Here is a 27,485-nt window from a genome sequence, read left to right on the forward strand (position 1 = left end):
GTAAAAAAGGTGTTTTTAGATATTATTTATATTTGTTATTGTGTAGCTAAAAAATCTGTTTTAAATAATTTTTAATAATTTGAGTAGTTTGAGTATTTTATTTTGTCATTATTATTTTATTATATAATTATTTTGCTTAGCTGAACTCATAATTAAATTTTAAATACAATTACAGGTAGGTACATCAAACAAGGTAAAGAGAATATTATATTAGGCAACACAATTATAATATAAGCCTGTTACTATATAATAGGAGTTGTTAATAGCTTATTTACCTACGTTATATAATTATAGCTCGTACTCTTTATAGTTTGCAATATACAGATGAATCCAAAATTATTTACTTATATACTAAAGTTAAGTGGTTATAAAAAAAATATAAACAAGGATATTTTATGGTGAAAGGATTCTGGTACAAAACAAAAAACAACTAAAATAATATATACCTAACATATGAACCCCATACGGCGGCGACATAATATGATAACAAAAAGCTATATTATATTAAACGTTATAAGTTTATGTATAGGGGCGATAATCGAATTTAGAGAGAAAAAAATCGACCGCATGCACATACTGAAACGCGTGTATGACAATAGACTATCGGAGACATAATATTGTTTAGTTCATATTATTTAGATATTTTTATCTGATCTGTCATACATACTCGTGACGTGGATACGACGTCTGCGGCAAAGGGTTAATTTTCCGGGCTGGCGGACACGCGGGGGCATTTCCTATTTTCCATAACGTCAAAAGAACGCTCTTGGACTTTTTGACCGTTAATGAAATCTCCTCCTATCAAAGACCTCGCACGTCCTCCGGTCTACACCCAAGTAAAACCCCAATGTTTCTGTCACACAAAGCTATATCGCTTTGAAGCTAATTTATGCTGATTCCCTCGGTTCCGCGTTAGACGCGTACATATAATATATATTTATATTTCTCCTTCATTTTATTATTATTTTTAGTACTCTTTTCTTTTAGGTCCACGCAGCAGAGTTACATTTGCATAATAATTAACGTATAATTTTTACCTGCACGTTATGCCTTCTCCTAGACTGCCACTAGTGTCATACAGAGATTTAGACCCCATCCGTTTCGGAAACCTCATCACTGATACGCCTTTGGAGCCCACAAGTGCACACAGCGTGCCAGGTTCATTGATCAATATTTCGTCAACGTCGAATAGAGGTGGAGATCCGGGGAAGAGTTTCTAGAAAAAAAACGCTTGGTTACAAAAAAAAAAACAAAAAATAAAATTAACAAAACATATCATAAATTAATATATTATATGCACTTAAGCCTAGCCCGAAGGGTAAAGAATATCGCGGTGACCCAGTCGGATTAGTAAGTAAGTAAGGGACATGTGGCGTCGTTTTTAAATACACAAATATACATATTCGAGTATTTGAACGCGAGCTTGTGCGTTTTTTTCCCTCCAGGTTTTTGTTCTACGTGTCGTATAATCCTTTTTTGAAAAGGGAAAGGATTAAAAAGCTCGGCATTTACCTTCGGTCGGGAAAAGAAAAATGGAAATCTGAAAAAACCCTATCTCTGCGGTGTTGTTTACCAGCATAGCCGCCGATATTACGATTCAGTTTTCGCAGTGAGTTGTCTTTTGAATATAAAATAATACGTAACAATACTACATAATACAAAAACTATATTATTACTATGGTAGGTACATTGAATGTCCGCATTCGCATTTTCCCCCAAGCAAACGGCACCGCAGACAGCATGTAGCTGAATTGCCTATACACAACCGCCGTGTGTTATCGAAATCGACAACAATAATATTATCATTGTTGTGGTTAACCGACCGCCGCCGGTAGCTACAGAATCGGTAGGAAGTTCTTATTCTTTTCAACTTTTCATTTCAATGCATTCGGTTAATTGCATACCCCTTATCAATGCATGCCACTCGTTGGATAAATCAATTTTGGCTTCTTATTGAGCAATTCAGTATAGTAACTTGTGCCTAATCATACCTCTACTAAAATATAATATGATTCGATACCTAATCGATAATTTAAAAATATGTAACCTATTACAATTAAAACCATATTTTTTTTGTTTTTAACATTGTATTGGATGAAATTATGACTCTGTATCTATATTGTTCTAACTTTTAATTATTATTCTCAGTTTCCATCCATGCAATCCTTTTTAAATTAAATTAATAAATAATATGGTGAGTTGATGATGGTATCGAATATCAATAACTACAAATTTTATCTTACTGACGAACTTACAACGAATATTTGAATATTTAACAAACTCTTAATAGTATAGTTATATAACAGTGAACTAAGATTGGTACACTACTACACTCATGTATAGATATGAATTTATTTGTTTTAGATGGATTATGTGGAATTTAACATCTACAATCGAATAGTACCTACCTACTATTTTAAATTTGTAATGTACCTATAGATTTTAGTCGGTAGACTGACATTTTGTGAACAGTTATTATTAATATCTTAAATTAGATTAGATACATGAATTCTTATTACTGACGACAAAATTAATAAACAATATTAACAAAGGTGCACATATTATTGTATTATTATGTATTATGATATATGATGGAAATTATTGTACAACATGATAATATGCTATCAGTGCACAGTGCACACGTAGTTGAAGTGTTTTATCTCCTTCCTACTACGATGGATCGGCACTACAAAAATGTTGTTACGTTCGGAATGTGTTTGCACCAGCGCGCGCGCGTGTGTGTAACCAAAGGATAATAGCACATAGTTTCCAGTCTCTCGGAAGACATAAATTTTCAGGGTCGTCCCTTTTGTGTGCTCTGCTGAAGAAGGCCGCCGAAATAGAAGCATATACACATACCCACACACGCGCACAAATTACTATCTCGGTGTATATGTGTACACACATAATGTTGTATTAATGAAGAACAAGAATTTCATTAACCAGTGTCATTTTATAATGCGTGCGCGGGAGAGAGCAATACATTATCAAAAAGGGGGTCCTCCATATTCACGTTTTCCCAGTTTTCCCAAACGTTAATTAAAAGGGTAACAAATTGACCGAACCCGCCTACTCCTCTTCCTCCTATCACACCAATCCGTTATAAATAACCACACCGAGCGACGTTTGTTTTATTAGATTTTCCATTTAATTTTCATAAACACGCGGGACATTATCGGTGTATAAACCCGAACAGCAGAGCAGGATGACATATAGAATTACCACTTATTTACTGAAATTCGATATGCTATAAAAATATTCTAGTTATAATAGTTATATACATATAGTTATTGAGCAAATATTATACAATTAATCAACAATCTGAAAACTGTATGCAATTTCAATGCGTTGATAACTAAATCAATTATATTTTATTTGTAACAATTAACATCACAAATCATGTTAAATGTTAATACTAGATATGTACGCGACTTATATTAATTGTATAATTATTATACCATAATATATTATGCATCAATCAATATATAAAATATACGATTGAAATTGGTATTTTTGTCACGGGTTGGCTCTGTCAATTACCCAGCTCACCTTAGAGCAGGTTTGTTGCATCGTTTAATAGACCCAAATCTTATCCCCAGAAAATTGAACGATAAAATAGAAATTCACCATTTCTACGGAACCACTCACTTGACCATGTTAAAAATCTGTGTTGTTTATAAGTTGAATATACACCTAAATTGACTGGCTCATGAAGCTATTACACTTAAACCGAAATAAACTAAGCACTACATCTAATTGAGCGGTATAATATATTAAACGATTTCCCAGCTCTGTCAGATTTGTCTTCAAAGTGAGGTACACTGATGACCGTCACCGTGATCAGAGGAATACTCCACAAAAAATACACCAAGCATCTTATTTTATATTAGTTAATTTTTTTTTCGGACGAAGTAAAATAATAGAGCTAGCTGTCAGCTAATAATATATATTTGTGAAAAATAAAAATTAGTTAAATAAAAAAAAAAAATAAAAATATTCTTAAATATAAGCAGTCTATACACTATAACGGCTCAACTCTACTAATGCGTCATTAATATCTAACATTTATAATTTATAACAAAATAGGCGTATGTAATAATATTATCATATATTTTTGATTTTGCAGCAATAATATTTTTAAAACGATTGTTACCGTTATCAAGATCGTTGTGTTGACATAGTTTATAAATTGTAAAAATCAAATACAGAGATTAGCTTTTACACATGACAATATATTATTTTTATTTTCATCGCCCGTAAAAAAATGGCAGTCTCGTTAAAACTTTTAAAACTCGCTTTGTAAAAAAAGGCGAGAAGCACATTAAAATCACCGATTTTACGGTCCAAAGATGTGGGTTTTTTTTTTAAATCAAAAGATTTTCTTTTAACGTTTACGAGTTAGCCGAACCGTTATCAGGCTTTGATTTTCACTATTTATTCTTTGACGTATTTTATTATTGATAAAGTCATTAGAGGACTCGAGCCGCCAATTACAGTATACAGTCGGTAAAGAGCGAAAATCACGTACTTATAATACCAAAGTAAAAGGGAAAAGAGTGGCATTTTTATTTTTATTATTTTTCATATATTATTATTAAATTTCCAGTCATGATAGGAGGAGGAGGAGGAGGAGGAGCACCCACCTCAAAAACAAATCGAAAAAAGTGTTGACTTTTTGTGGTGCGTAAATAAATGGAGTTTAAAAAAAGACATCAAAGTCGAATAAATGATTCTAAAAATCAAACGGAAACACACTCGAAAAGTAATTCAGTGGTTTCGAACAAACGGAAGTGCAGCGCGATCAAGAATAGGGTTTTTAATGAACACGCATGTTTAAAAAATTAATTGGAACATATAATAGTAATTTTGAAAAACTCCGTGTAATAAAAACGATATGTTATATTAACGAGTACATCTATATTATATGCACATATAATATTATATACAGCTGCAATTGTATTGTGTACAAACCAGAGGGGTGCCACATGACTTGACAGGAAGTGCGATACATGACTATAGAAAAGGAGTACCTAATTATTCACTTGAAAGTAATTTTTTTTAAATAAAATCTTAAGTTGATTTACTATATACAATACGATTCTTTGATGTAGATCGGAGGCCTTGATAATCATAGCCGAGTATAAACTATAGTAAAGTTTAAAAACATTTATATTAAATTTTCAGAAGAGATGCTTATTTCGTTATGAAAGTTTCAGTAATTATTGTCATAATATGAAAACTGAAAAAAAATATAGTCTATAGGAACCATAGATCATCTATTAATGATACATTTTGAATACGACCGCACAGCGTAAACATTAGTTACAAAGTACCTGCAAAAAATAAGGTTATTTAAAAAAATAATATTAAGCATAAGAATATAATACATTATATAAGTTATATATTTTGTAAATCTATATCAGTATTCCGATCTTAAAGTACAAGTTAAGGTATTAGTTAGTTATTCAAAAGTAAAACTATAAAACTAATGTTATTGCATGTCAAATTTATGTCATTCAATGAAAATCGAATTTAGGCAAATTTCATTAATGTGTTCACCAGCTAAGTTGATATTATTCTCTAATTTGTTCGACTTTTCCGACCTTGTGTAACATGTATAATATCTATTATATAAGGTGACTTTGATGTCAGTAAACTTGAGAGAATACGCTCGAAACTCGTTTAAAAACGTTGGAAGACGAAGACATGTATACATATATAATCAATCGGGGAGAGTAGAGCCCTTTTTCGCTTCGCATAACGATTACGTTCCGCGGATATTTATTATAATAATATTATAAAACTTTCATCTCCCTCATGGCCTCGGCTACGAATCGTTTTCAATTTAAACTTTTATTAAAACATCCAATACGCGGCGGCCTTTTCCCCATCAAAGGTTATTGCTTTCTATGTCCTATATAAAGACGAAATTGGTTACATGAACACGCCGGCGTGGTAGAAGAGGAACAATAATAACATCACACCAAAAACGTTAGACTACTCTGCTGCCTTTTCATTCTCAACGACAAAGTTCACACCATGCTTTATTTCAGTGAAAATGAGTAGAGGATAGTTCCTTGAGGTAGATTACAAAGTATCTCGTTATCATCAATTCACTCAGATAAAAAGTTAATGCATATTTTCAAGAAATTGTAAAAAAAAAATGATTTGTCATTTAGATTAGCTAAATTATATAAATGTAATAATGTGCACTTAACAGGTTTGTACTAGTACATCAGTCTAAATCAATTATTTTATTATTGGATAAGAATATTATGTGCGTGATTATTATATTCTATCGAGTGATACAGGCACAATGCTATATAATACTGTTTTTACACAATTCACATATTTTGATTAAAATGTGTTAAATTAACACGGTACCTATATTTTCATATTACCTCTCATTAAAACAATTGGATAATTTTGTATATTATTAAAAGTAATCAATCATAACGATTTGCATATTAGTATATAGCTAGTACATTTTACCTCGAAACCACGGATCTCAATCGATTGTATAGCGAGAAATTCCCAGAGGAAAAACAAGTCATTTTACAAAAGCAAGAAAAAACATAATAACAACAAATATAAATAAATAAAAATAAAAACCTAATTTTACGAAATATGGCCTTCGGTCGTTTGCAGACGATATTATTCGGTCGGTTGTTCTTATTATTTATTTCCTTTTATTATTATTATTTTTTTTCTTCTTCTACCCGAAGAGGGTTCGACGGCTCAAAGTGTAGACGATTAAAGAGCCCGAAGACCGGGGGATGGAAAATAATAAATAAATAACGAATAATAAAAAAACGCAGAAAAAACGCCCTCGGTAAAGTTTTAAGAACAATATCTTCGATTAAACAGTATTTCATATTAATGGCTCGGGTCGCTTGTGTGTGTGTGTGTGTGTGTGTGTGTGTGTGTGTGTGTGTGTATATATGTGTTTGTTTCTCATTTCGAAAAACTGCGGTGAATAAATAATAACAATAATGATGGGAATGGCGCGCGAGGGAAAAAATACCGTTAGAAGTTTTACACGAAGAAGACCCCGTGTGCGCGACTTCTCAGGCGCATATAAATCAATCGGTGCATATAACCAAACATAAATAGTGCCGCATAAAAGCTTTTTGCTATCCATTAAATATACACGTACGTAACTACAAACCGAGGTAATGGAAACTATTTAATATATAAATTAACCAACCGTTCCGGCAACCACTTCTTTCTAAACGTCGTTGTTTTCAAATAGTCGAAAGCATTTTTCTATAATTTTTTCTTAGAAATTTACGGTTTTCCAAAATAATTTCCACGGAAGACACATCCCACAGGTTTTACACCAACGGAATATGCCTGCCGGAAGACATATTTAGGCACAACTGAACGCTCTTTATCGTCTAACGTATTGAGTAAACAATTTTTAATTGTAAGCTGTTTTACTTCAAATAAATATTTTTAAAAATGAAAACAAAATTATTTAATATTATGCATGTAGGTGAATAATATGCAACACCAATAATACCATTTTACAGTAATTTTTTCATTCTTGACTCTTTCGTTATTCTTACAGAAATCAAACAAAACATTTTACATTTTACTTCTTTAAAGTTCTTGTTTACTGTACGTTTAAATAGGTAGTCGACTGAATTTTGCTTACGCGTTGTCTGACTGAGAGTTCCGCAAAGTTGGCTTGATTTTGTTTCGGTCCATTTACAGACTCGAAATAATAGCGGTTTTAGGGGTTAAATGTTCCCATTCAAATTCCTATTATAATTGTTGCCACAAATGGGGTTTTAATACACTTACATAACGACTATGTATTTGGAATATGAGGCTATATTATATTATATGGTCTATGTATCGTAATGTTTAACGTTTTTTAGGAAAAATGTTGCTTATATAATGCTATAATACATGTTATATATAAACGTTGAGTTTATGATTAATTAAATAATCGTGTAGTAGTGTCAAAAAAATAAAAATAAAACGGGTATAATATTGCGCATGACATCACAATAAGATATAAAATCGCTTTGTTTTGGTCATAACTTTTATTATTTTAAATTCCTCGAGCAAGTTAAAATTAATAATTATCAAACATTACGAAACGAGCCCGAGGGTTAGAGCGGGACAAAAGTTTTTCGAAAATGCGCGCACAAAAGCCTTTGTGATTAAACGTCCGAAAATCCAACAGGTACACTCGTATATCACAGGACACGCGAATTACGACGGACGACAGACACCCTGCCTGCTTACCCCTATGGCTGTAATTTAATTGTAGAGGTGGACGGCCATTATTTAAAACTCTCCGGGAGAGAACGAACACAAGATTTGGCTAGATTACACGCATGACGATGATAATATTGCTGTTGTTATTATTATTATTATAATTACCAGCAATATATTACTAGTATGTGTGCCCCGCGGAAAAGCTTAATGGTCGAGTTGAAAGGATGCCACTTGCACAAAGGACCTTTGTGCAAAGTCCGAACCATAAGCCCTTACTGTTATTACAGCCATCCATCTTCCTTTGAAGTCGTTACAAAACGCCTCGGAACATTAAGTTTTGGACTAACGTTTTTATCACGGTATAAGTCGAAACAAAAAAATCCAATACCTCACGAATACGGAGTATGTGTAAGTGTGTAACTACATATGATGTCGAAAACAATTCAGGTAGAATTGGTAAAATACATATTTTGGAGGGAATAGCCAAAATACAAAATACAGTAGTTTCAAATCTCAGAATAAGTACTAAAAGAGCTTAATGTATGAACTATTTACATTCATGTATTATATTATATTTTTTATCGAAAACCCAATAAATTTATTGTTTCAAACTTTAGATTAACAAAAAAAATTTCAAAAAATTGTTTTTATTGAAAACTTGGTTAAAATAGTATTTTCCACATAAGTATATATATCTGCAATTATAATTTTAAAATCAACTTTAAACAACACAAATCTAAAGAGCAGTTTTTAATTATTTTAATGATAAAATCAATATAATAGGTACTTACATTGATAGGTATATAATAATGAAAATTCATTATATTATTATCTAACAATGAATTAAATATTAATAACTTTATAATGAGTGAAGGAAGGTTTTACATTTATTTGTTAATGTTTAAAAATACTTTTAAGAAAAATGTACCTACCGATTTCTACATCTTAGTTGTCACGTTAACACTAACATCCGTGAGACCAATGTTAGTGGAACACAGCATTATTTTACAGATCCATTAATAGTGAAATTATTAATGATTATTTTACTGTACCTAATAAAATTTTATAAATATTTTGAACATATGTTTTTATTTCCCATTTATATATTATACTTGTTATTATACGAGTATAAGAAACATTTTTAATAAACATATTTAAAAATTAATTTAATTGTAGACAATTCAAAACACCATAAATATTTAAATCAGTAAAATAAAATCAATGAACTTTATATAGGTACCTAATATGCAAATATAATTATTTAGAAATTAAATTATATATTAAAAAAAAATATATTAGAATATGTGTAGGTACTATGTAGGTATAAATAAAAACTATTTTAAATTATTATTTTCTATTCGGACAGTTTAAGGGGCTATTTTGGTCGATTCGTTTTTTTGTAAATTGTGTGGTAGGTACCTACTCAGTTTTCTTATAACAGTTCGTTTCACATTGTCATATATTTCCCACCACGTGTTATAAATCGTATTCGACCCCGAAAGCTGTTTATAATACCTGGATTCCGGTTAGGAAATTTGATAATATCAATCAAATAAAATAAAACAGCCAGTGCTATTATAATATATAAAACCATAAGACGACGAGAACTGAATGAAAATAAGAATGATTGATTCCAATATATTTCAATAGGTCGCGTGACACGGTTGTGTTATGGTTTTTTTACAACTATTTTTTCTACAAAAAAAAGTAAATAAAAAATACACAAAACCCAATAAATCGATGTAAAACGATGTCGTGACAATCAGATTCTTTTGTATACCTACACAAAATGCACATGGAAAAGTTTTTCCTTATCTGGTAACCCTCCTTAATTTCGGTCTAAACTTCGGCAATCCCAATCTCATTCACACGCGATGTAGGTACCTACGTGAAAAATACAATTGGTGCAAATCGAGAAAATTCCAACAAAAAAGTACAGATTTCTTTGAAAATAATTTTACAATACAGTATGAATGGGTAATTTTTTTTTATTATGATTATTATTGTCTACTCATATAATATGGTGAATCACGGATTGAACAGTGGCCATAAAATTATTGTTTTATTTACCAGAAATCCGATCAGCAACGGCGTTGACGGTTTTCCATTTCACCCGGTGTATACATGCGTATTTTGCATATCAATAAGAGCAAAAAAAAATTAAATATAACTCTCAAAAAATATATATAGGTTCAAAAAGAAGGGGTAAAGGGGGTGATAAATAATGGGATGAATATAAAAAAAAAATGGTACACCACTCGTAATCCGTCGGCTTTTTATTATCATCGACGATATAATGCACACCGGTTCATTGAGTAATATAACGAAGAAATGATACAGCCATACATCATTTGATGTGAAGGGTTGATAGGAAAAGGTTCATTTAAGTGATAGGGTTGGTATTTAAAACTGCAGTATACATTTTTTTTTATCGTGACCATAAAATAACAAACGCAATATTTGACCTTTTGTGTTATTTATATTCATATCAGGTTTATATTTGATAAAGCTAACATTATTATATTTTAATAACACAATTCTACAACACATTTAAATTAATTATATCACGCGAATAATTTTTGAAAAAAAAGTTTAGTTGGTATCCAATTCAGTCAAATTTAAATAGTATTAGAACACTTTTAATGAAAATTATAATTTTATATAGTTTTAATTATTAAACAAGGCAAATATTTAATGATAGGTATACATTTACAATGAAAAACATATATTTATGGATTAAAACAAAATTGGGTATAATGCACAACCATGCGAGATATACGGTAGGTAGGTACACAACTAGCCAAATTCATTATGTTAATATTGTTTGAAATAACTGTTGTTTTTCTAATGTGAATTAATGTCAATAAAAAAACTGTGAGTGAAAACGAGTTTTGCATTGTTAGAACACAGCGTATTATTTACATTGCCACTGGAGAGCTTTTTTTTGAAGTTCAAACATTAGGAGAGTATTCACATTGGTAATTTTAGCCAAATAAGCCTGAAGCATTTAGTGGAAAAAATAACTAAGAAATGGGAATGGATATTTTTGCGTATTTGTGTGGAAAAGTTACCCCAGGGTGTTTGCTTCTGTTTTTTTTTTTTTAATATCATTTTAACCCTTTTATTACATTATATATCCATTTCTTTTCACGTTCAACTGGGAAATGAAAACGAGTTTTAGAAAATAAAAACTTTTTAATTATTTTCCTTTAATTAAAAAACAACATACAGTTAAAAATCAAATATCAAATACCAAGAAACATTTTAGTTATATTATTATGACGAGAAATGTAATATGATATTCATATTTAATTTGGGAAATTTAGAACTGAAGTGTGACATAGACGCTTCGAAAATACATTGACATGTCCCATAAAATTGAAAATAATTAGGTGATAGGTATTCTACTGCACCTAACCAAAGATATTTTATGAATATATATTTTTTTTTACTATTCTGTTAAAAGTACCTACCACATATTTTAACCTATTAACAACCAAATTTAAGTAAACGATTTTTTAAAATTTTAAATGCATCATTGCGCCGTGAATATTCTGATGTTTTGTTATGACTATAAATATTTTAATGCGATTCGGTACGCTTTGAAAAAAGTGATGCTGAATATAAATTTAAATAGAATTAGTCAATAATTTTTTAGAGATTTAAAAATTAAAATTGAACAATTAATTGTATATTTAACAATACAGTTGTATTATAGGTAGGTACAGAAATACCTATATTACAAGTCTTGTATAATAATAGAAAATATGAATTTTACACTGTTCCAAATGAAAAAGACTATTTTTTAAAACAATTAGCTAAAACTCATGTAGTTATATACACAAAATAATTAAATAACATATTATTTGTAATAAATATGTTATAAATTCTTTATACCAAATATAATTAAAATTGGGGTTGAAAATAATTCACAAATTATAAATATAACATATTCACTTCATAACAAAGTTGTATTTTTAGTTGATTTGATTGTGTTTTTTAAATTACTTAGATAAGGTACTCATTATAGTTTATTAAATAAATAAATAAAAATACACTAGATATAGGTAGTGAAAAAAGGGTATATCTATCATTTTTTGTTGTCACGATTTAGACATTCTTAAAAATACTAGGTCGTAAGATTGTGTTGGTTGACGTGGTATTTTTTTTTTTTTTTTTTGAGAAATCGTCCATCGTTGATCTCCAGTCATTTTTCAGTATTAAACCCACCGCTTTTCAATCATTGTCCCTCAAATTACACGAACGTGATGAGAGTCCCCGATGCTATTCATCTATTTTCTTGGTCGGTAGGGCATATACATCCTACGTTGGTTGTTTTTCATTATCATTGTTACCTCTCTTAGATATATCCCATAACTAACTACAGCATACAGGATGTACATATTTTATATAATATATATAATATATATGTGAAATAATATTTTTTTAAATCTCCAGAGATTTCAAATAATAAAATTGCTAGTACATGAACATGATTGTAATTTTCTATTATTTCTACAATAATGTATTTTACCTCTAGAAATATTGGGTAAGACATGAGTTATGTTATTAGAATAAAACTATAAATAATTTCATCAATTAAATAATTATATAAACAATAATCAATTCCAGTTGTAAAGATAAAAAAAACATCGTTGTAGTATAAGGATAATACACATATTTTTAGAAGACGGTTTAATTTCATATTTGTATAAGTACGAACTTCGTAACCATTATTTGTAACATGTCATAATTACATTTCAAAATGAAACAAATATTTAATACATAATACGGCAGCTATGCCAATTTCATTTTTTTAATAAGCAAATTTATTTGTTTCAAAAATAACTTTGTACTATATTAAAATAGTTATATTTAAAAAAAATTTATGATTTTTGTGGTTTCATGTTAAAATATCAAAAACTAAGAATTAAAGATCCTAAAAACAAGCACAGGGGTCTCCGTTAAAAATCATTGGGTTCTAGAGAGGTAAAGCAGACGGTTTAAACCTCCACCGCGTGCATAGCGCACATAAATCGTTCAAATTGTCACCGCAAACAAAGTCTCGTTTCCCAGAGGTCTGAAATCTGCACATAAATTTGTTTGCCACCCCACTTCTTCACCTAACCCGCTCATGACCCCGGGGGCTTGTAATTAAAGCCGCCTGTATGCGCGTATATACGAGGCTTTTAGCGGTATTTTCTATCGGCCGTAGACGAAGGACTTTTAATTAAACGTTTAATTATTTCGATATCAAGTAATACTTATGTACAATTCGTACTATCTGCATAAATCTTATGTTATTTATATATTTATATAAATAAAAACTTTATATACACACTTAAAACCAAACGTTATCAACACTATTCCAGAATTAATACTGATTGGTTTTTAAAACCTCAAGTTATTTTTAAGTATAAGAATATGTGCCTTAGCTAAAATAATATATTTACATACATAATTTAGATACATGATACAATCTATAGGTACGTATTTACTAAAAAAGTCTCATATATTAGAATCTAAAATTAATTGTTGTTCTATCTCTTTAAAATAATAATTTAGGCATTATTATTTAATAAAATGTTCAATTGTATTTTTTAGAGGTACCTATTTAAATTGAATATACATGATGCATTTCTTCTGCGTTCAGAATTAAAATTAGGTACGAACTATTCTAATATACAGATATTTCACCCACCTCCGATACAATTAGTATTGTACTATTTTTTATTTGATAATCTGCATTAGATTTGATATAACAACGATTCATAGTGAAATATGAATTTAAAAATTAAATTTTTTTTTTTAAAAATTAGTGCTTTTACATATTTTACTTATATTATTTTGAAAATTAGTAATTTTTTTTTTTCACTATCATAACTAAAGTAATTAAGGTAATAGCTATTACCTAGGTATAATATCGGGCCACTTAAATTATAGGTATATTACCTATAATCTGTATAAGATTACAAATTACAAGTACCTATCACATCTTTTTTAATAGAGCTAAACTTTACAACGAGATAAACAAATTAAATTACTATATGCACCAAAAAAAGTTTTAAAAAAAATAAGTAAAATTTGTCTGTATTCTAAACTTAAAGTAAACATAAAATAAAAAAGTGTACATATAAATTATTAGTCTATAATATTAAGATAATATCCTAGAATAAATATCGTATTATTTATAAGTGTCAAAATTATTTGTAAAAATACAAGTTAAGTACCTAAGCTTTTCAATTTTCAATATTACATTATTATGGTTACGATAGATACATAGGTAGGTACATATAAATAAATGGATGTTTGTCAATAATAAAACAAAAGAGTCTTGTGGTTGGGCATTTGCAATTGTAAAATAAAAATGCAAAGATAATTTGAAAAAAGTTCACTAAGACCTTGATATTAAAGTAGGATATGAGTTTAAGCTTTATTCAAAAATTCAGAGTAGCTCTTAAAAGCTGCTACAAAATCCAGTGTCGAGGATGTTTTTTTCAAATGTCTTTTTAAACTGTGCTTAATCCTAAAATGTCCTTTAAACTAGTTTTTTGCTCGCCCGCTGTCAGTTAATCCTTTACGTGTCCGAGCTTAAGAATACCACAGATTACAAAAACCCACTCGGACCTGCATATCTAATTACCGAAAGGCAACTTTCGTTTTAATCTCCGAGAGAGGAGGAAATGGGAACCAAAGGGGTAAAAATAAAATCCTAATTGCGACATAATGGACAAAATAAAAATGCCACGCACTTCCATTTAGCCATATTTCCTTCCAGGCCGTGGATCACGAGTATACATTTATTTTTTTTACCGCACCCTATCTATTTGACCATTCCAAATATCTTTGCTATAATGTCTTATCATTTTTCCACGTCGAATGGTTTTCATTATTTATTATATTGCCAAGTAAAACCCGTTGATTACCATGTCACGGATTTGGGCGGCCAACTACTCAATACAGAGGGCGCAAAAGGTCTAATGGCCGCGGATTTAACTTAATTCCGTGTTGTTTTAAAGCAAGAAAAATCGAGTCGAATAAAACATTTCCCCTTTAGATTGCAAGGCCCAGATAGAGATATTTTTTTTTATCTTTAGATATATTTTTCATAAAGTGAGAAACGCGACAATAAATAAGTAAAAGTTTGGTCCTTGATGACGATAGTAGTAATAAGAACAGAGAAAAAGAAATAGAAACACAGGAAACAAAAAAAGAAAGAAAAGGAAAAGAAAGTTCATCCAATAAAAACGCGTACCCGATCCGTCTGGATTTTCTCTCGGGACAATGCCGACATAACGGGTAATCGCATCACATCCGTTATGAGTGCCTTTTTCTCTGACACTGGATAATGAATTAACCTGGACTTGTATTTATTGGTAGGGCTGAAATATATACGTACGTTGCTATACCTAATACATATAAATAATAATTTGATAAGTGTATAATATAATATATTAAAGGTTCGTTCGATATTATTGTTATATTATTCTATAAAACGTATTAACCTTTAATCGTCATCAAAAACATTAACCTTTCACAGTCAATATTTATGTATTATAATATATACATGTATAAACGTAAGGATCTTTTTATTATTGATTAATTTATGACAAATTATACGGCTCATAAACTTCATTACTACTATAAACAAATTAATTGCACTGACATTCAATATACAAATGTATTGGGGACGAAAACAAAATATGTTATGTTATACGCATTTAATACCTCAAGAAAACGTTAGTGTATTTATAAAGTGTATACAATAACTTAGATATTTTATACTATTCATTACTCAATGTTATATTATGTTTTATTACAATATTATTATTATATGCTCACAAATTAAAATGACTACCCATTGACGACTTTTTTTTTGTTGTTAAAATTAATTTCAACTGGATTTAAATAATTCAGACGAGAATTCAGAGGATAAAAAACATTTATGTACAATATAACATCGTTATATTAACATAACCCATCCAGCAATAATAATGAATTCTTTGACAACAGTCAGCGTGACCACAGTCGATTACTATAACAGTCCATTGCAGTTTCATTTCGCTCTTTCCATCAGTCACGTCATTAATATTTTATTTATCACTGTTATTTTATACATGAACATCATATGACACATCGCCTAATATTCTAATGACCCATAGGGTGTGGTCCTACTGTTTTGACTTTTTTTTCGTTTTTCAAAACGATATTCATTTTTATAACTATAGGTAGTAACTACGTTAAAGTAATAACGATAATTACCGATCATATAGAATGACGGGTGTATGTTATTTTTTCTCGTTATTTATTTTTTAATTAAGCTAATACGATTATTTTCTGATACGGAATTGTAATATAATATCCCAGCCACGCCCTTTATTTTTATTTAAAAATGTTCAATACTCGCAGTCGATTTAATCTCCAACCATCACTTTTCATTTTTTTTTTCAAAATTCAACGTTCATTAAACAGACTCCGGGGTTCGACAGCACAACATTCTAAAAATGTGCATAATAAACATCAGTCTTCGAAATAGCACTCAGGATTAAAATAACAATAAAAGGAATGATAGGGGAAGGAAGAAAGTGGATACGAAACACTAATGTAGCGTGTAAATTTAAAGACTTTGGTTTTTAGTACGGTAGACCAAATGGATCGAAAACTATGATGATCCGTGAATGCGCGTATAATAGATATTCAGAATAATATTATTTTCAATTCAGTCAACAAAGTCATGATATTATGTTCTTTGATTTTTGTTAAATGCTGAATTTACTATTTGCAGTGCCTATACAGCTATACCTACCTATAAACCTACCTGCCTAGTTTATTATAATATAGTATAATATCTATACCTAAACATTCTGAGTAATGATTGTACATATTATTAGTATTATGGGTAAACGGAAATAGTTACTCTCTATATAATATAATATATACCTACACATACATTATACATGTATAAATATCAAATACGATTTGATAAAATAATTGCCGAGCAATCATTTATTTTTAAAATTAATTAATAACATGGGTTAACCATTTATAATTATTCTAAGTTAAAAGTTAGAATTTTACTTTAATTTGTTCATAATATAGTATTTAATAATAATCTACAAAATACTCAGTCAGACTAAAATCAAAAATGATGTGGCTCGTAGATATTTTTATAACTATTTACTGTAGATTTATAACAATTTTTTAAGAATGACATTACTCTAAATGGGTAAATAAAAAATAATATTTTATAATAAATAAGTGCCAAATTACGTAACTTAGAAATTATAAATAATACACTGTTTTCTAAAATATAAATAAATAATAAAAATAATTGAGGGTAATAATTTATTTTTTCTAAAGTAGGTAAGCACTACATAATTTCATGATTTACATAAAATAAAAAATATTAGGTTGATTATTTTTTTTTTTTTTTTAGAGTCCTGCACAATGTCTAATACTCTAATGTAAATGACTAAGAATTGTATAGATATTAGGTATATGTACCGTTCAATGATTTAAATAAATAATAAAGACACAATAAAGATGATTTAAATAAATGTCTGATTAACTGCAGTGATGACTAATGATTAATAATTCGAGAAGTCTACATTGTACGACCGAGAATTTTCTGTAATATTACAATATTATAATGGTGTACCCACCATTGTGCTAAAAATCGCTCAAGCTCTGTAAATGTTGAAACATAAACGATATTAGTGAGCCGGAGTAGGAAATACGGAATTGTCACGAAGTACAGGAGGGTGAGGTGATGGTAGAAAGGAGCATCCAAAGGAACAATTGCAGTTGTTGGGCGGGCAGCGACGTTTTCGTGAAATACCATTGTGCGAACTGAGTCCGCTTCTTCTACGGGGGTGTATATTAGCATTAATAGAGCCGTTTTGCGTGCATGAGGTCTGTTCTTTGGTCGAGAGGATGACGACAAACAAGCGCGGGAGGTGTGAGAGGGAAAGCGCGCCATGCCGCCGAATAATAAGAAGAGGATTGTAATAAACGATAATTCAACAGCCGGACGAAGACGTTTCCCTACGACATTGCCGCTAGCGGTTTACCCCAACCACGACGACGGTGGCGGCGACGGCCGACAGGAAAAGGAAAAGGATGAGACGCGAAGAAGAAACACCCGCGGCCGTGGACTTATATACATAATTACACATAATATAATATAAGGAACAATCGGGAGCGATAATGGCAATTTATTATTCCATTTTTCCTACGCTCCACTCAAACACACACACATACATATAAACTCAACAATGGCCTCAAAAGATAAACCGCATCTTTGGTCGTCGTCGTAGTATAGTTGTCGTAGTAGTCAGAGTAGTAATAGTGGTGGTGGTGGTGGTAGTAGTTGTCACCGAGGGAAGTTCGGGCCTGTTTATATTTATGATAATTGTTAAGTAAAACCCCTTAGTCCTGTGAAGTGGTGGCACACACCGTGGCACGGTGGGCGGTAGGCAGGGGGGGAGAGAAGATGCGTATATAGTCATCGTCCCCGCGCTCGCGTTTGTGTTAACGGCTCGTGTTTATATTGCGCGATTCCGAATAGGAACTTATATTTCATGCCGATTTATGGCCGCTAAACGGAAACCGAGGAAAAACGGCAGAGGAATCAACGCCAAATGGTACTTTTGCGAAGAACGTCCCCGCCGCCTCCTCTACCGCTATCGTATAGTGCCGCGACACTGTAGCGGCGGGGGTCTGCAGGCGGAACAACCAGCGGCGCTGTAAATTTGCAAATTAATGGATATTATTATTATTGTTACTAAACGTAGAATTATATATACGTATATGTATACTATATATATTATATACATATTGTATACACAACGCGACCGGAATGAGTAGGGGATGTGTTCCAATTTTATTAGAAAATTATGCTGGTTTTCCGAAAAGGTATAATCTAATGTGATTGAAGATATTTTTTTTAAATCCACCGTCATTTATTTCAGACTTATTCAAAGATTTATTGAATAGGGACTCGATAGTCTCATACAAAATTAATAGTTTCATCAAATTAAGTGCAGCAAATATTTTGTGGATTTCCATTCTTTTGCAAATGAAATATTCACACAGGCACTTTACATGTAAACTTAGTTTTCTATTGTTGACTTGATATTATGATCAACTACATTTTTGAAGTTTAATGCTGAGAAATGTTGTTTTTAAATAATCATATAAAAATTATTTTGTTATAAATTAATAAAATTGTGAACATAGGTACCAGCTATTTTAATAATATGTTGATATTATCAATACATACTGTCTTTATTGAAATTTAACATAAAATATAAGTATTACCTAGTAAAGTATAATCATCATTTAATATTGTTTAATATAGGTGTAGATGTTGTATGTTAAATATTTAGAATTAAAAATGCACCAATAATAAATTCATAGAAATTAAAATTTTACTTAGGTACGGGTTTAGATATTTATTCAATGATTGTGTACCTATATATTTTATTTAGTAAATTTACTTATGTAGCATAAAAAAACAATTAATTTAATGGTTTACTAAAATTGAATGGAGAAATTGTGAGCCACTAAAACATGTTAACTACCTATTGTTAAGGATGATTAGCTCACTATTGATTCATTAAATGTTAAGTGATCACTTCGGTGATCTCTTATGCAATCCTTCACAAAAATAGTCATATCTAAGATTATAATTTATAATACAGTCAAACATTTTTGTTTAAACAATGAATAACTATATTTTATTTTACTTAGATTAAGCAAATCTGTCAAGAAGTTCCATCACTGGATGGATTCTTCTTTCAAGCCTCCAACCCATCAACTCTCACAGCACTAGTACTTATTGTAAAAAAATTAATTTACAGATTGTATAAATAAATTAATAATGTAAAAAAAAAAGAGATTAAGCATGTCATACTGATTTATGATTGCAACTAATAACTCCTATACATATCTCATACCTAGTCTTTACTGTAGGTGCTAACTACACATTATTTTCAGAAAAAATATTACTCATTTACTGTGATGTATTGGTAATTTTTTTCTAGGGTATATGCTCAGCACAAAAGCGTATATTGTGGGGGATGAGGGACTTTAATCCTATCTATAAAAAAAAAAAAATTTCCAACCAAATTTAAAATTAACTTATAGTGGGTCGTGAGTTATACCACCGTGCTTTTATATGTCAATTGATTTATCTAGCCCCCTCCCTCACCAGAAAAAGGTTTTTAGACATATTTACGCCATGCATCAAGATCAGATGGAGTTGGATTAGTTAGAACTTACTTTTTGTTACATAATTTCTTTCCGTTTGCCTTGTATGCGGTAAAAAATTGATCTAATACATTTTTGTAACGATCATTATTATAAGACAATTAATTGGTAATTTAATAAAAATCTTTTTTATTGAGAATATCTGAATGGTATCATAAATATAAAATAATTGACTGACTATTATAGAATCTGCAAATCCATATCAATGTTGCTATTTATTATTTTCTACCAAATATATATAAATATATGAATTATTGTTTTATATTGATATGATGGTTATTAGTTGATTATTTTTAAAAAATAATTAATAATTTTCCATCGTCGAAAATAAAGATAAAAATATTTTTTTAAAAGCAATTAATATTTTATTTTACTTAAGTTTTTGATTAATTTTGAAGGTATACGTGGGTATACACGTGTATATTTGCGTATCTCTAGTAATTTTATAGGGGATACGCTAAATCAGTAAGCTGGTGATAGGATATACGTCGTATACCCGCGTATACCCTCCAATATACCACTGCTCATTTACTGTGTTCAATCAAATCCCTGACTTAAATGTTTTGAATAAAATTCTACAATTAATCTATGATAGTACAAAGCAATTATTATACATTGGAATGTTGAATTTGTATGGCTAATACTAATAAGTAAATCAACTACAAGAAATAAAGTTTTATTGTATTGTATTTACTATACCTACTTACTTACTTGTGTTATCTACATTATATTTTATAATTTAGGTAAGTATTACATTTCTAGAACAACACATAATGACAATTTAGTATAATTAATGATCTGTGTAATAAAACAAACTATAAAAGGTTATTATCTATTTGACAGACTAATAATAAAAAATGTATTATTTAGACATAAAATATTATGTAACTAAGTACCCTCTATCTATTATTTAGATTATATTGATTTTGTTCAATAATTAGAAATATTTTTAAAGTTATGTGAACATTTTTAATCATATCCACTATCCCATATTTAAAACATACTCAAGATAATTTAGATTATAAAAATATAACGCTTCAAAGTTAAAATACCTATATAGGTACCTATTATTGATTAGTGACCTAATATCTTATTAGAAAACTGGCACAATGATGATACTTAAATGTCATAATTTAAGGCAAAAAACCGAATATAATAAAGCAGGGATGCAAGTTTCATCTTAGTACCTACTTCGTTGTTGTGTAGGTATATTGGTCTAACAAGGCCGATTACGATAAATATTTTTTGAATTTATAATATGTTATGATGTTATTATTATTCCTGTCGAGCACATTTAGAAAAATCAAACAAAGTACATTGATAGTAGACACCATAAAAGTATGTATATTAATATATTGGATGATACCTGTTGTTTAAAATTGTACTACGACAGTTGAACTATAAGTCTATACCCGTTTGATGTGAATACTTTTGACGTATAGTAAAAAAAAGTAGTTATGAAGCATGATTTAATGGAAAATAAAAAACGTTGAATGTCCGTTCATTTGTAATAATAAACATACTACTATTTAGCGAACACAAAATGTTACGTACCTACAACACACAATAGGATAAATGCTCGGATAAATGAAACAAAATTATTAATAAAAATTTCTTACTTGGTATGAAGGTTGTTCCTCGTGAACTGTGTTCAACAGTAGCGAGTACAAACAGCATTCGTCGGGATTCCAAATATACAATATTTGGTCTTTGTACGCTATTAGATTTCGGACGGTGTTTGCGCCATCAGTTTCTAATACCTTCCTCATTGTCTGAAACATTTCTAGTTTGTTCAAGTTCAGCATGTCTGTAATGGAAGGCATTTTGAGGGCGTGAGTCAGAACGTATAAGAGAAAAAACAATTTTACGATATAATGGTTACTGGATTCGAAAACTCAAACGGAAAAACAAGATTTTATAAATGTTATCACCTAAAAAAAATAACGTTGTTTATCACACGTGAATAATAATCACAACAAATAATGGACCGGCCGCGGCTGTGAAATCGTGATAAGCTATTAACTATAAAACCAGTGCAACCATACAGGCCAGCACAAACTTTCTTTAAAAAACGCGCGAAATTTCAAAGTTGAATAATTTCGTTCGGGAGGGATGAGAACTAATTACACACTTTTATATGTGAACACTGAATAAGCGTTTGCGTTTATAATAATTATTTCTTTTTTTAAAAATATTTATTTATACAACTGTATTGAATATTTTAATATAATTTAAAATAATTTGTATTTATACCTTAAAATGATCCAAGTCTTAATTTTTACTATAGGTATACCTACATATTATTGAACATTGAATTGATTTACATCACTTCTATTCTAAGTTAACTATTGATTGCTTTAAAGTATAATTTTTAGCCTATAACTTATTGAAATTTATTTAATAACAGTTTATTATTCTTTGTTGAATTTGTTTTTCCTATATAATTAATTCATTAAATAAAATATTGTAGAAAATTAGTTTTTATGATTGATGTTATTATTGTACTTACTGAAGGGCATGTCTTCTTTTAAACGTCCTCTACCTGTAAGGTTCTCATAATAATTATTTTTTACATGTACACATAATAAGTACATATATTTTTTTTTTTATATTCGATGTTACATGAATTATACAAATCTATCTACACGTGTTATAATAATATTACCTACTTTATTATTTAAAAATACAATATTATAAACGAAGTGACAATAATCCACAATAATAAATTAGATTTGTAAATTGTTCTAAAAAATGACAAACTGCACATCAATTTCTAATTAAATCTTAATCAATAATACAATAAAATCCTTGGGTACCTAATCAAATTATTTTTATAGTTTTGCATCTCCTTTTATTTATTAATCCAATTCAAGTACTGGTAAACAGGGACACGGTTTGCAAAAATGTCGGTAGGGACTCGTAATAAATACAATATGAATTACATGAATTATACAAATCTATCTACACGTGTTATAATAATATTACCTACTTTATTATTTAAAAATACAATATTATAAACGAAGTGACAATAATCCACAATAATAAATTAGATTTGTAAATTGTTCTAAAAAATGACAAACTGCACATCAATTTCTAATTAAATCTTAATCAATAATACAATAAAATCCTTGGGTACCTAATCAAATTATTTTTATAGTTTTGCATCTCCTTTTATTTATTAATCCAATTCAAGTACTGGTAAACAGGGACACGGTTTGCAAAAATGTCGGTAGGGACTCGTAATAAATACAATATACCGTTGCAAAAATTCTACTACCTAGTTATGTATCAATCATAGGCGGTACTAGACCCTCTTGGCAGGGGAGCCAGAAAATATTTTAACCATCTAACTATATGTTCAGGGGAGGGGGGTCGTTAATAAGGAATTATGTATTAATACAAGTACGGTTCGCAGGAGAGGCAGTTGCCTACTCTTCCACCCCCGTAGTACCGTCTATGGTATCAATAGACAATGATAATAAGTGCGTACCTAGGAAGATTCGTTCCCTTGGAATTTCGTCACACTCGCAGTCGATGACTGAAAAACGGATAGATCAAACCTCTATCTAACAACGTTTTTATAAGATTTTCACATGTTACACGCACACTCGTAAACGTCGTACAAAAAACACGCGTCAAGATTATAAAATTTATATTTCCTATATGAGTGGAACAAATATTTTTTATCATCCCAAATATTCAGATATCGAGGTACTCATTACTCGAATTTCCTAATAATTTTCCTACCACATTATATTACGTTTGTATATAGATATTATATTTATATACTAGGCAATAGGTATAACTGTATTAGGTATACCTATTATTCGACATATATTGACTATTAACTTTGTTTATAGTCAATAATAATTATTCATAAAATATTAAATTATTATATTGTTAACTTTAGAAACCGTTTTTTCACTATGAATTCAAATTCGCATTAATGTAAGCAGTATAGTTACCTAAGCCAAAAATATTTTATCCTGAAATTTGTTGTTAGTTTGTGCATTAATTTTAATTATAATTTAACAGTTAAAGTACTTATATATAACTCAAGGGTCTATAATAATACCTTTTGGTGTATATTTTACCAAAGTTTCACGAAAAGTATGTGTTGGTCCCAAATGAGTAACGTTATTCTCGGCAAGTAAAATATTTATCTATGTGCTGTATATTAGACTTCATAAAACCAATGGAAGGTTTTTAGTGTACGACATAAGTGCGTGTGGGACGTGGGTACACTGCATTCGATATTTTAACATAATAATGTATTATATTATAATGTTAGTAATACAAACAAGCTACTTTTCGTTGAAAAATGCATAAAAGTGACAAACCACGCCATATTAATAATAATATGTTATACTGTATACCTTGCTGCGGTGTTGACTTGAAAGTCAGTGTATTATATATATAGGTTCCTAAAAAAAAAAAAAATTTAGAACTCGTAATTTAATTTAATTTTACTTGCAGAAAGTTTGGGGTTGTTACGAATGCGTGTGACGATCAGTTAAATAGTTGTTATTGTCCTTGTTCCGGACGACCGATTTTGTTTCTTCTACTGGTGTCGGTAAGCAAATTATAAAAAGGATGTGTGGCTGCAGGTGAAATTCTGGTCACGTATACTCGGAAAACACAGACACACCCCGCCAGTCCGCAATTTAAGAACTATATAAGTATATGGTCGAGGGAGAGTTTGGCCTATACGGAATAGGTGGGTACACGAGCTCATTACACACAACGATCTTATATAATATGACATAACACAGAGTTACAAAAGTGTTAAGTCCGGTGTAAATTATATATAATAATATATAGAAAACAGCGGTAATTTTTTTTTTTCATTTATCCTATACGCACCGGACAGTTCATTAAATTAATAAGGGTCTATATATTATATATATATATACGGACGAATGAGCGTGTCTGTACTCGTGTGTGTTTGTTCATATACGTGTATCTATATACGATATAGGTACTCGTATATAATAATATAGGGATATATAATATATAGAGAGCGCGGAATGTAAACAAGAAACCGATTTAGTACGTAGTGAAATTTTAATCGAGCTGAAGCTATTATGTGATGAATGGCGCCCGGGGTGTGTATCGCCGCTGTTGTAGCCCTTCGGTGCCCTGTTGCAACTGCTGCAAGTACAAAATATTATGTTTGCACAGCGCCCAGTCGGAGGAAGAGGAGGAGGCGGAGGAGGAGGAGGGGGTGAGTGGAGCATAATATATTTTGAATTATTAAGGCGACGAAAAAATTGTTTCGAAGATAATAGACTCGAGGAACGAAATTGAAAAAAAATACTTCCCATAAACCTTATACATGTATTGAACAACGATCAAAGTGTTGTTAAATTATTAATACTAGCTGCCGTATAGCAGACATATATATGTGCAATATGTATACATGAGTACATATATATATCATTATTTTCCCTTCTTTAACGACTTATCCTGGATGTGTGTGCACGTGTTTTTTTTATTTCTTCTCCTGGGATTCGCTTCTGTATAGCGCGTTGTTTCAATAAGGACACGTGGTTATCCTTTATAAAGACGATTGCCGCAGTGTTTGCCAACTTTTTGTTCGCGTACTATATACACGCCGTATAGGTAGCTTGTATATACATATGTACGTAATTCGTTTCCCGTAAATTGGACAATTTGGAAGATTGAATGCTTTACGAGTTTATCATGGTCTCGTGCAGACGTTAAGCCAAAAATACGCTTTGGATATTTTGAAATTATACACACATCATATCGTATTCAATGAGTGTATAAAGTATTTCAACAATACCAAAGTTACACGGTACCTATACATTTTTAATATGGGTATTAATCATTTATGTAAATTTTGTAAAGATTGATAAAATATTACCGATATTTGTTCATGTATGGTACACGGTGCTGTATGTTTTTGTAAGCAGGCGGTGTGGATTATACGGAATAATGCATTTATGACTTATGAGACCCTATGAAACGCTAAAAAATAACTAATAATCGCTGCAATTTTTAATACACCGTAGCTATAATTAGGTTTACACCATCCAATTATATAATCTATTATATAAACAGGTAAATACCTGTTAATGATGCAATTTTTTTTTTTATTTTTTTTATGTAATATAATAATTCAATAAAATATTATGAATATAATAAATTTCCTCGAGTGGTTGAACTTGAAACCCTCCTCCTTATATAAATACTGATTAAGTAGGTATACAATAAACACATATATTTACGAATTATTTTACTGCTTACAATTTTAAACTTTTGTCAATCTTAAGAATATTGAGTGTTTGGTACATGATATAATAATTTCTAACATATTTAGGTAGGACGGTATAGATACTACAGCTGTAATAATGTAGCTTGTTTTTAAATAAATTATTAAATATTTCTACTATATAATATACTTTGTGTAATTTTATTATCATTTAAAATTATAATGAAAATAGAGAAAATAAACACGTATAAAAAAAATTGTTACTATTTCAAAAAGTATACATATATGTATAAAAGTAAGAAAATCATCTACTATTTAGTAATTATTTTTATTTCATTATTTCATATTATTATTATTTTGTTTTTTTAGGTCCGTAAGTACTAGATAAATATTACAGCTTATGCACAATATGTAATTACTATATATAGATTATAAGCTATTATTATACTATTATATTAATATAAGTATTATACAATAATATTTAATTTTGAAATATTTTTGTAGTTTATAATATTATTATAATAACAACTATTGAATGATCTTTTTGAATCATTTATATAATTTAGCATTTTATCAAAAATTAATAAAATATGTTTAATAAATTAATTAAAGTTTATGCTGGCTTATCATTTCAACAATTTAAATAATTTTTGATTTTTTTTTTAATACTTTTTAATATCCGGTTTAAGCGTTTAGCATACAAATTACAATTAGTTACATACTTAGGTATATAATCATAAAGTTATTTCGA

The 27,485-nt window shown here is 29.7% G+C and overlaps 1 protein-coding gene across 1 annotated transcript in view; it reads right to left on the minus strand.

Moving 5' to 3' along the window:
- The window catches only part of LOC100163042 (nuclear pore complex protein Nup88), a 35,676-nt gene extending 13,240 nt beyond the window's left edge, over positions 1-22,436 (minus strand). The window contains exons 1-2 of the mRNA XM_001949692.5: positions 22,119-22,436; positions 1,038-1,216 (exon numbers count right to left, since the gene is read on the minus strand). Coding sequence (XP_001949727.1) covers positions 1,038-1,216; positions 22,119-22,322 — 383 coding nt within the window. The 5' untranslated portion in view covers positions 22,323-22,436. The remainder of the gene's footprint in view (positions 1-1,037; positions 1,217-22,118) is intronic.
- Between the last annotated feature and the right edge of the window lie 5,049 nt (positions 22,437-27,485).

The sequence above is a fragment of the Acyrthosiphon pisum genome, chromosome A1 (genome assembly GCF_005508785.2).
Source record: "Acyrthosiphon pisum isolate AL4f chromosome A1, pea_aphid_22Mar2018_4r6ur, whole genome shotgun sequence".
NCBI classification, from domain to species: Eukaryota; Metazoa; Arthropoda; class Insecta; order Hemiptera; family Aphididae; genus Acyrthosiphon; species Acyrthosiphon pisum.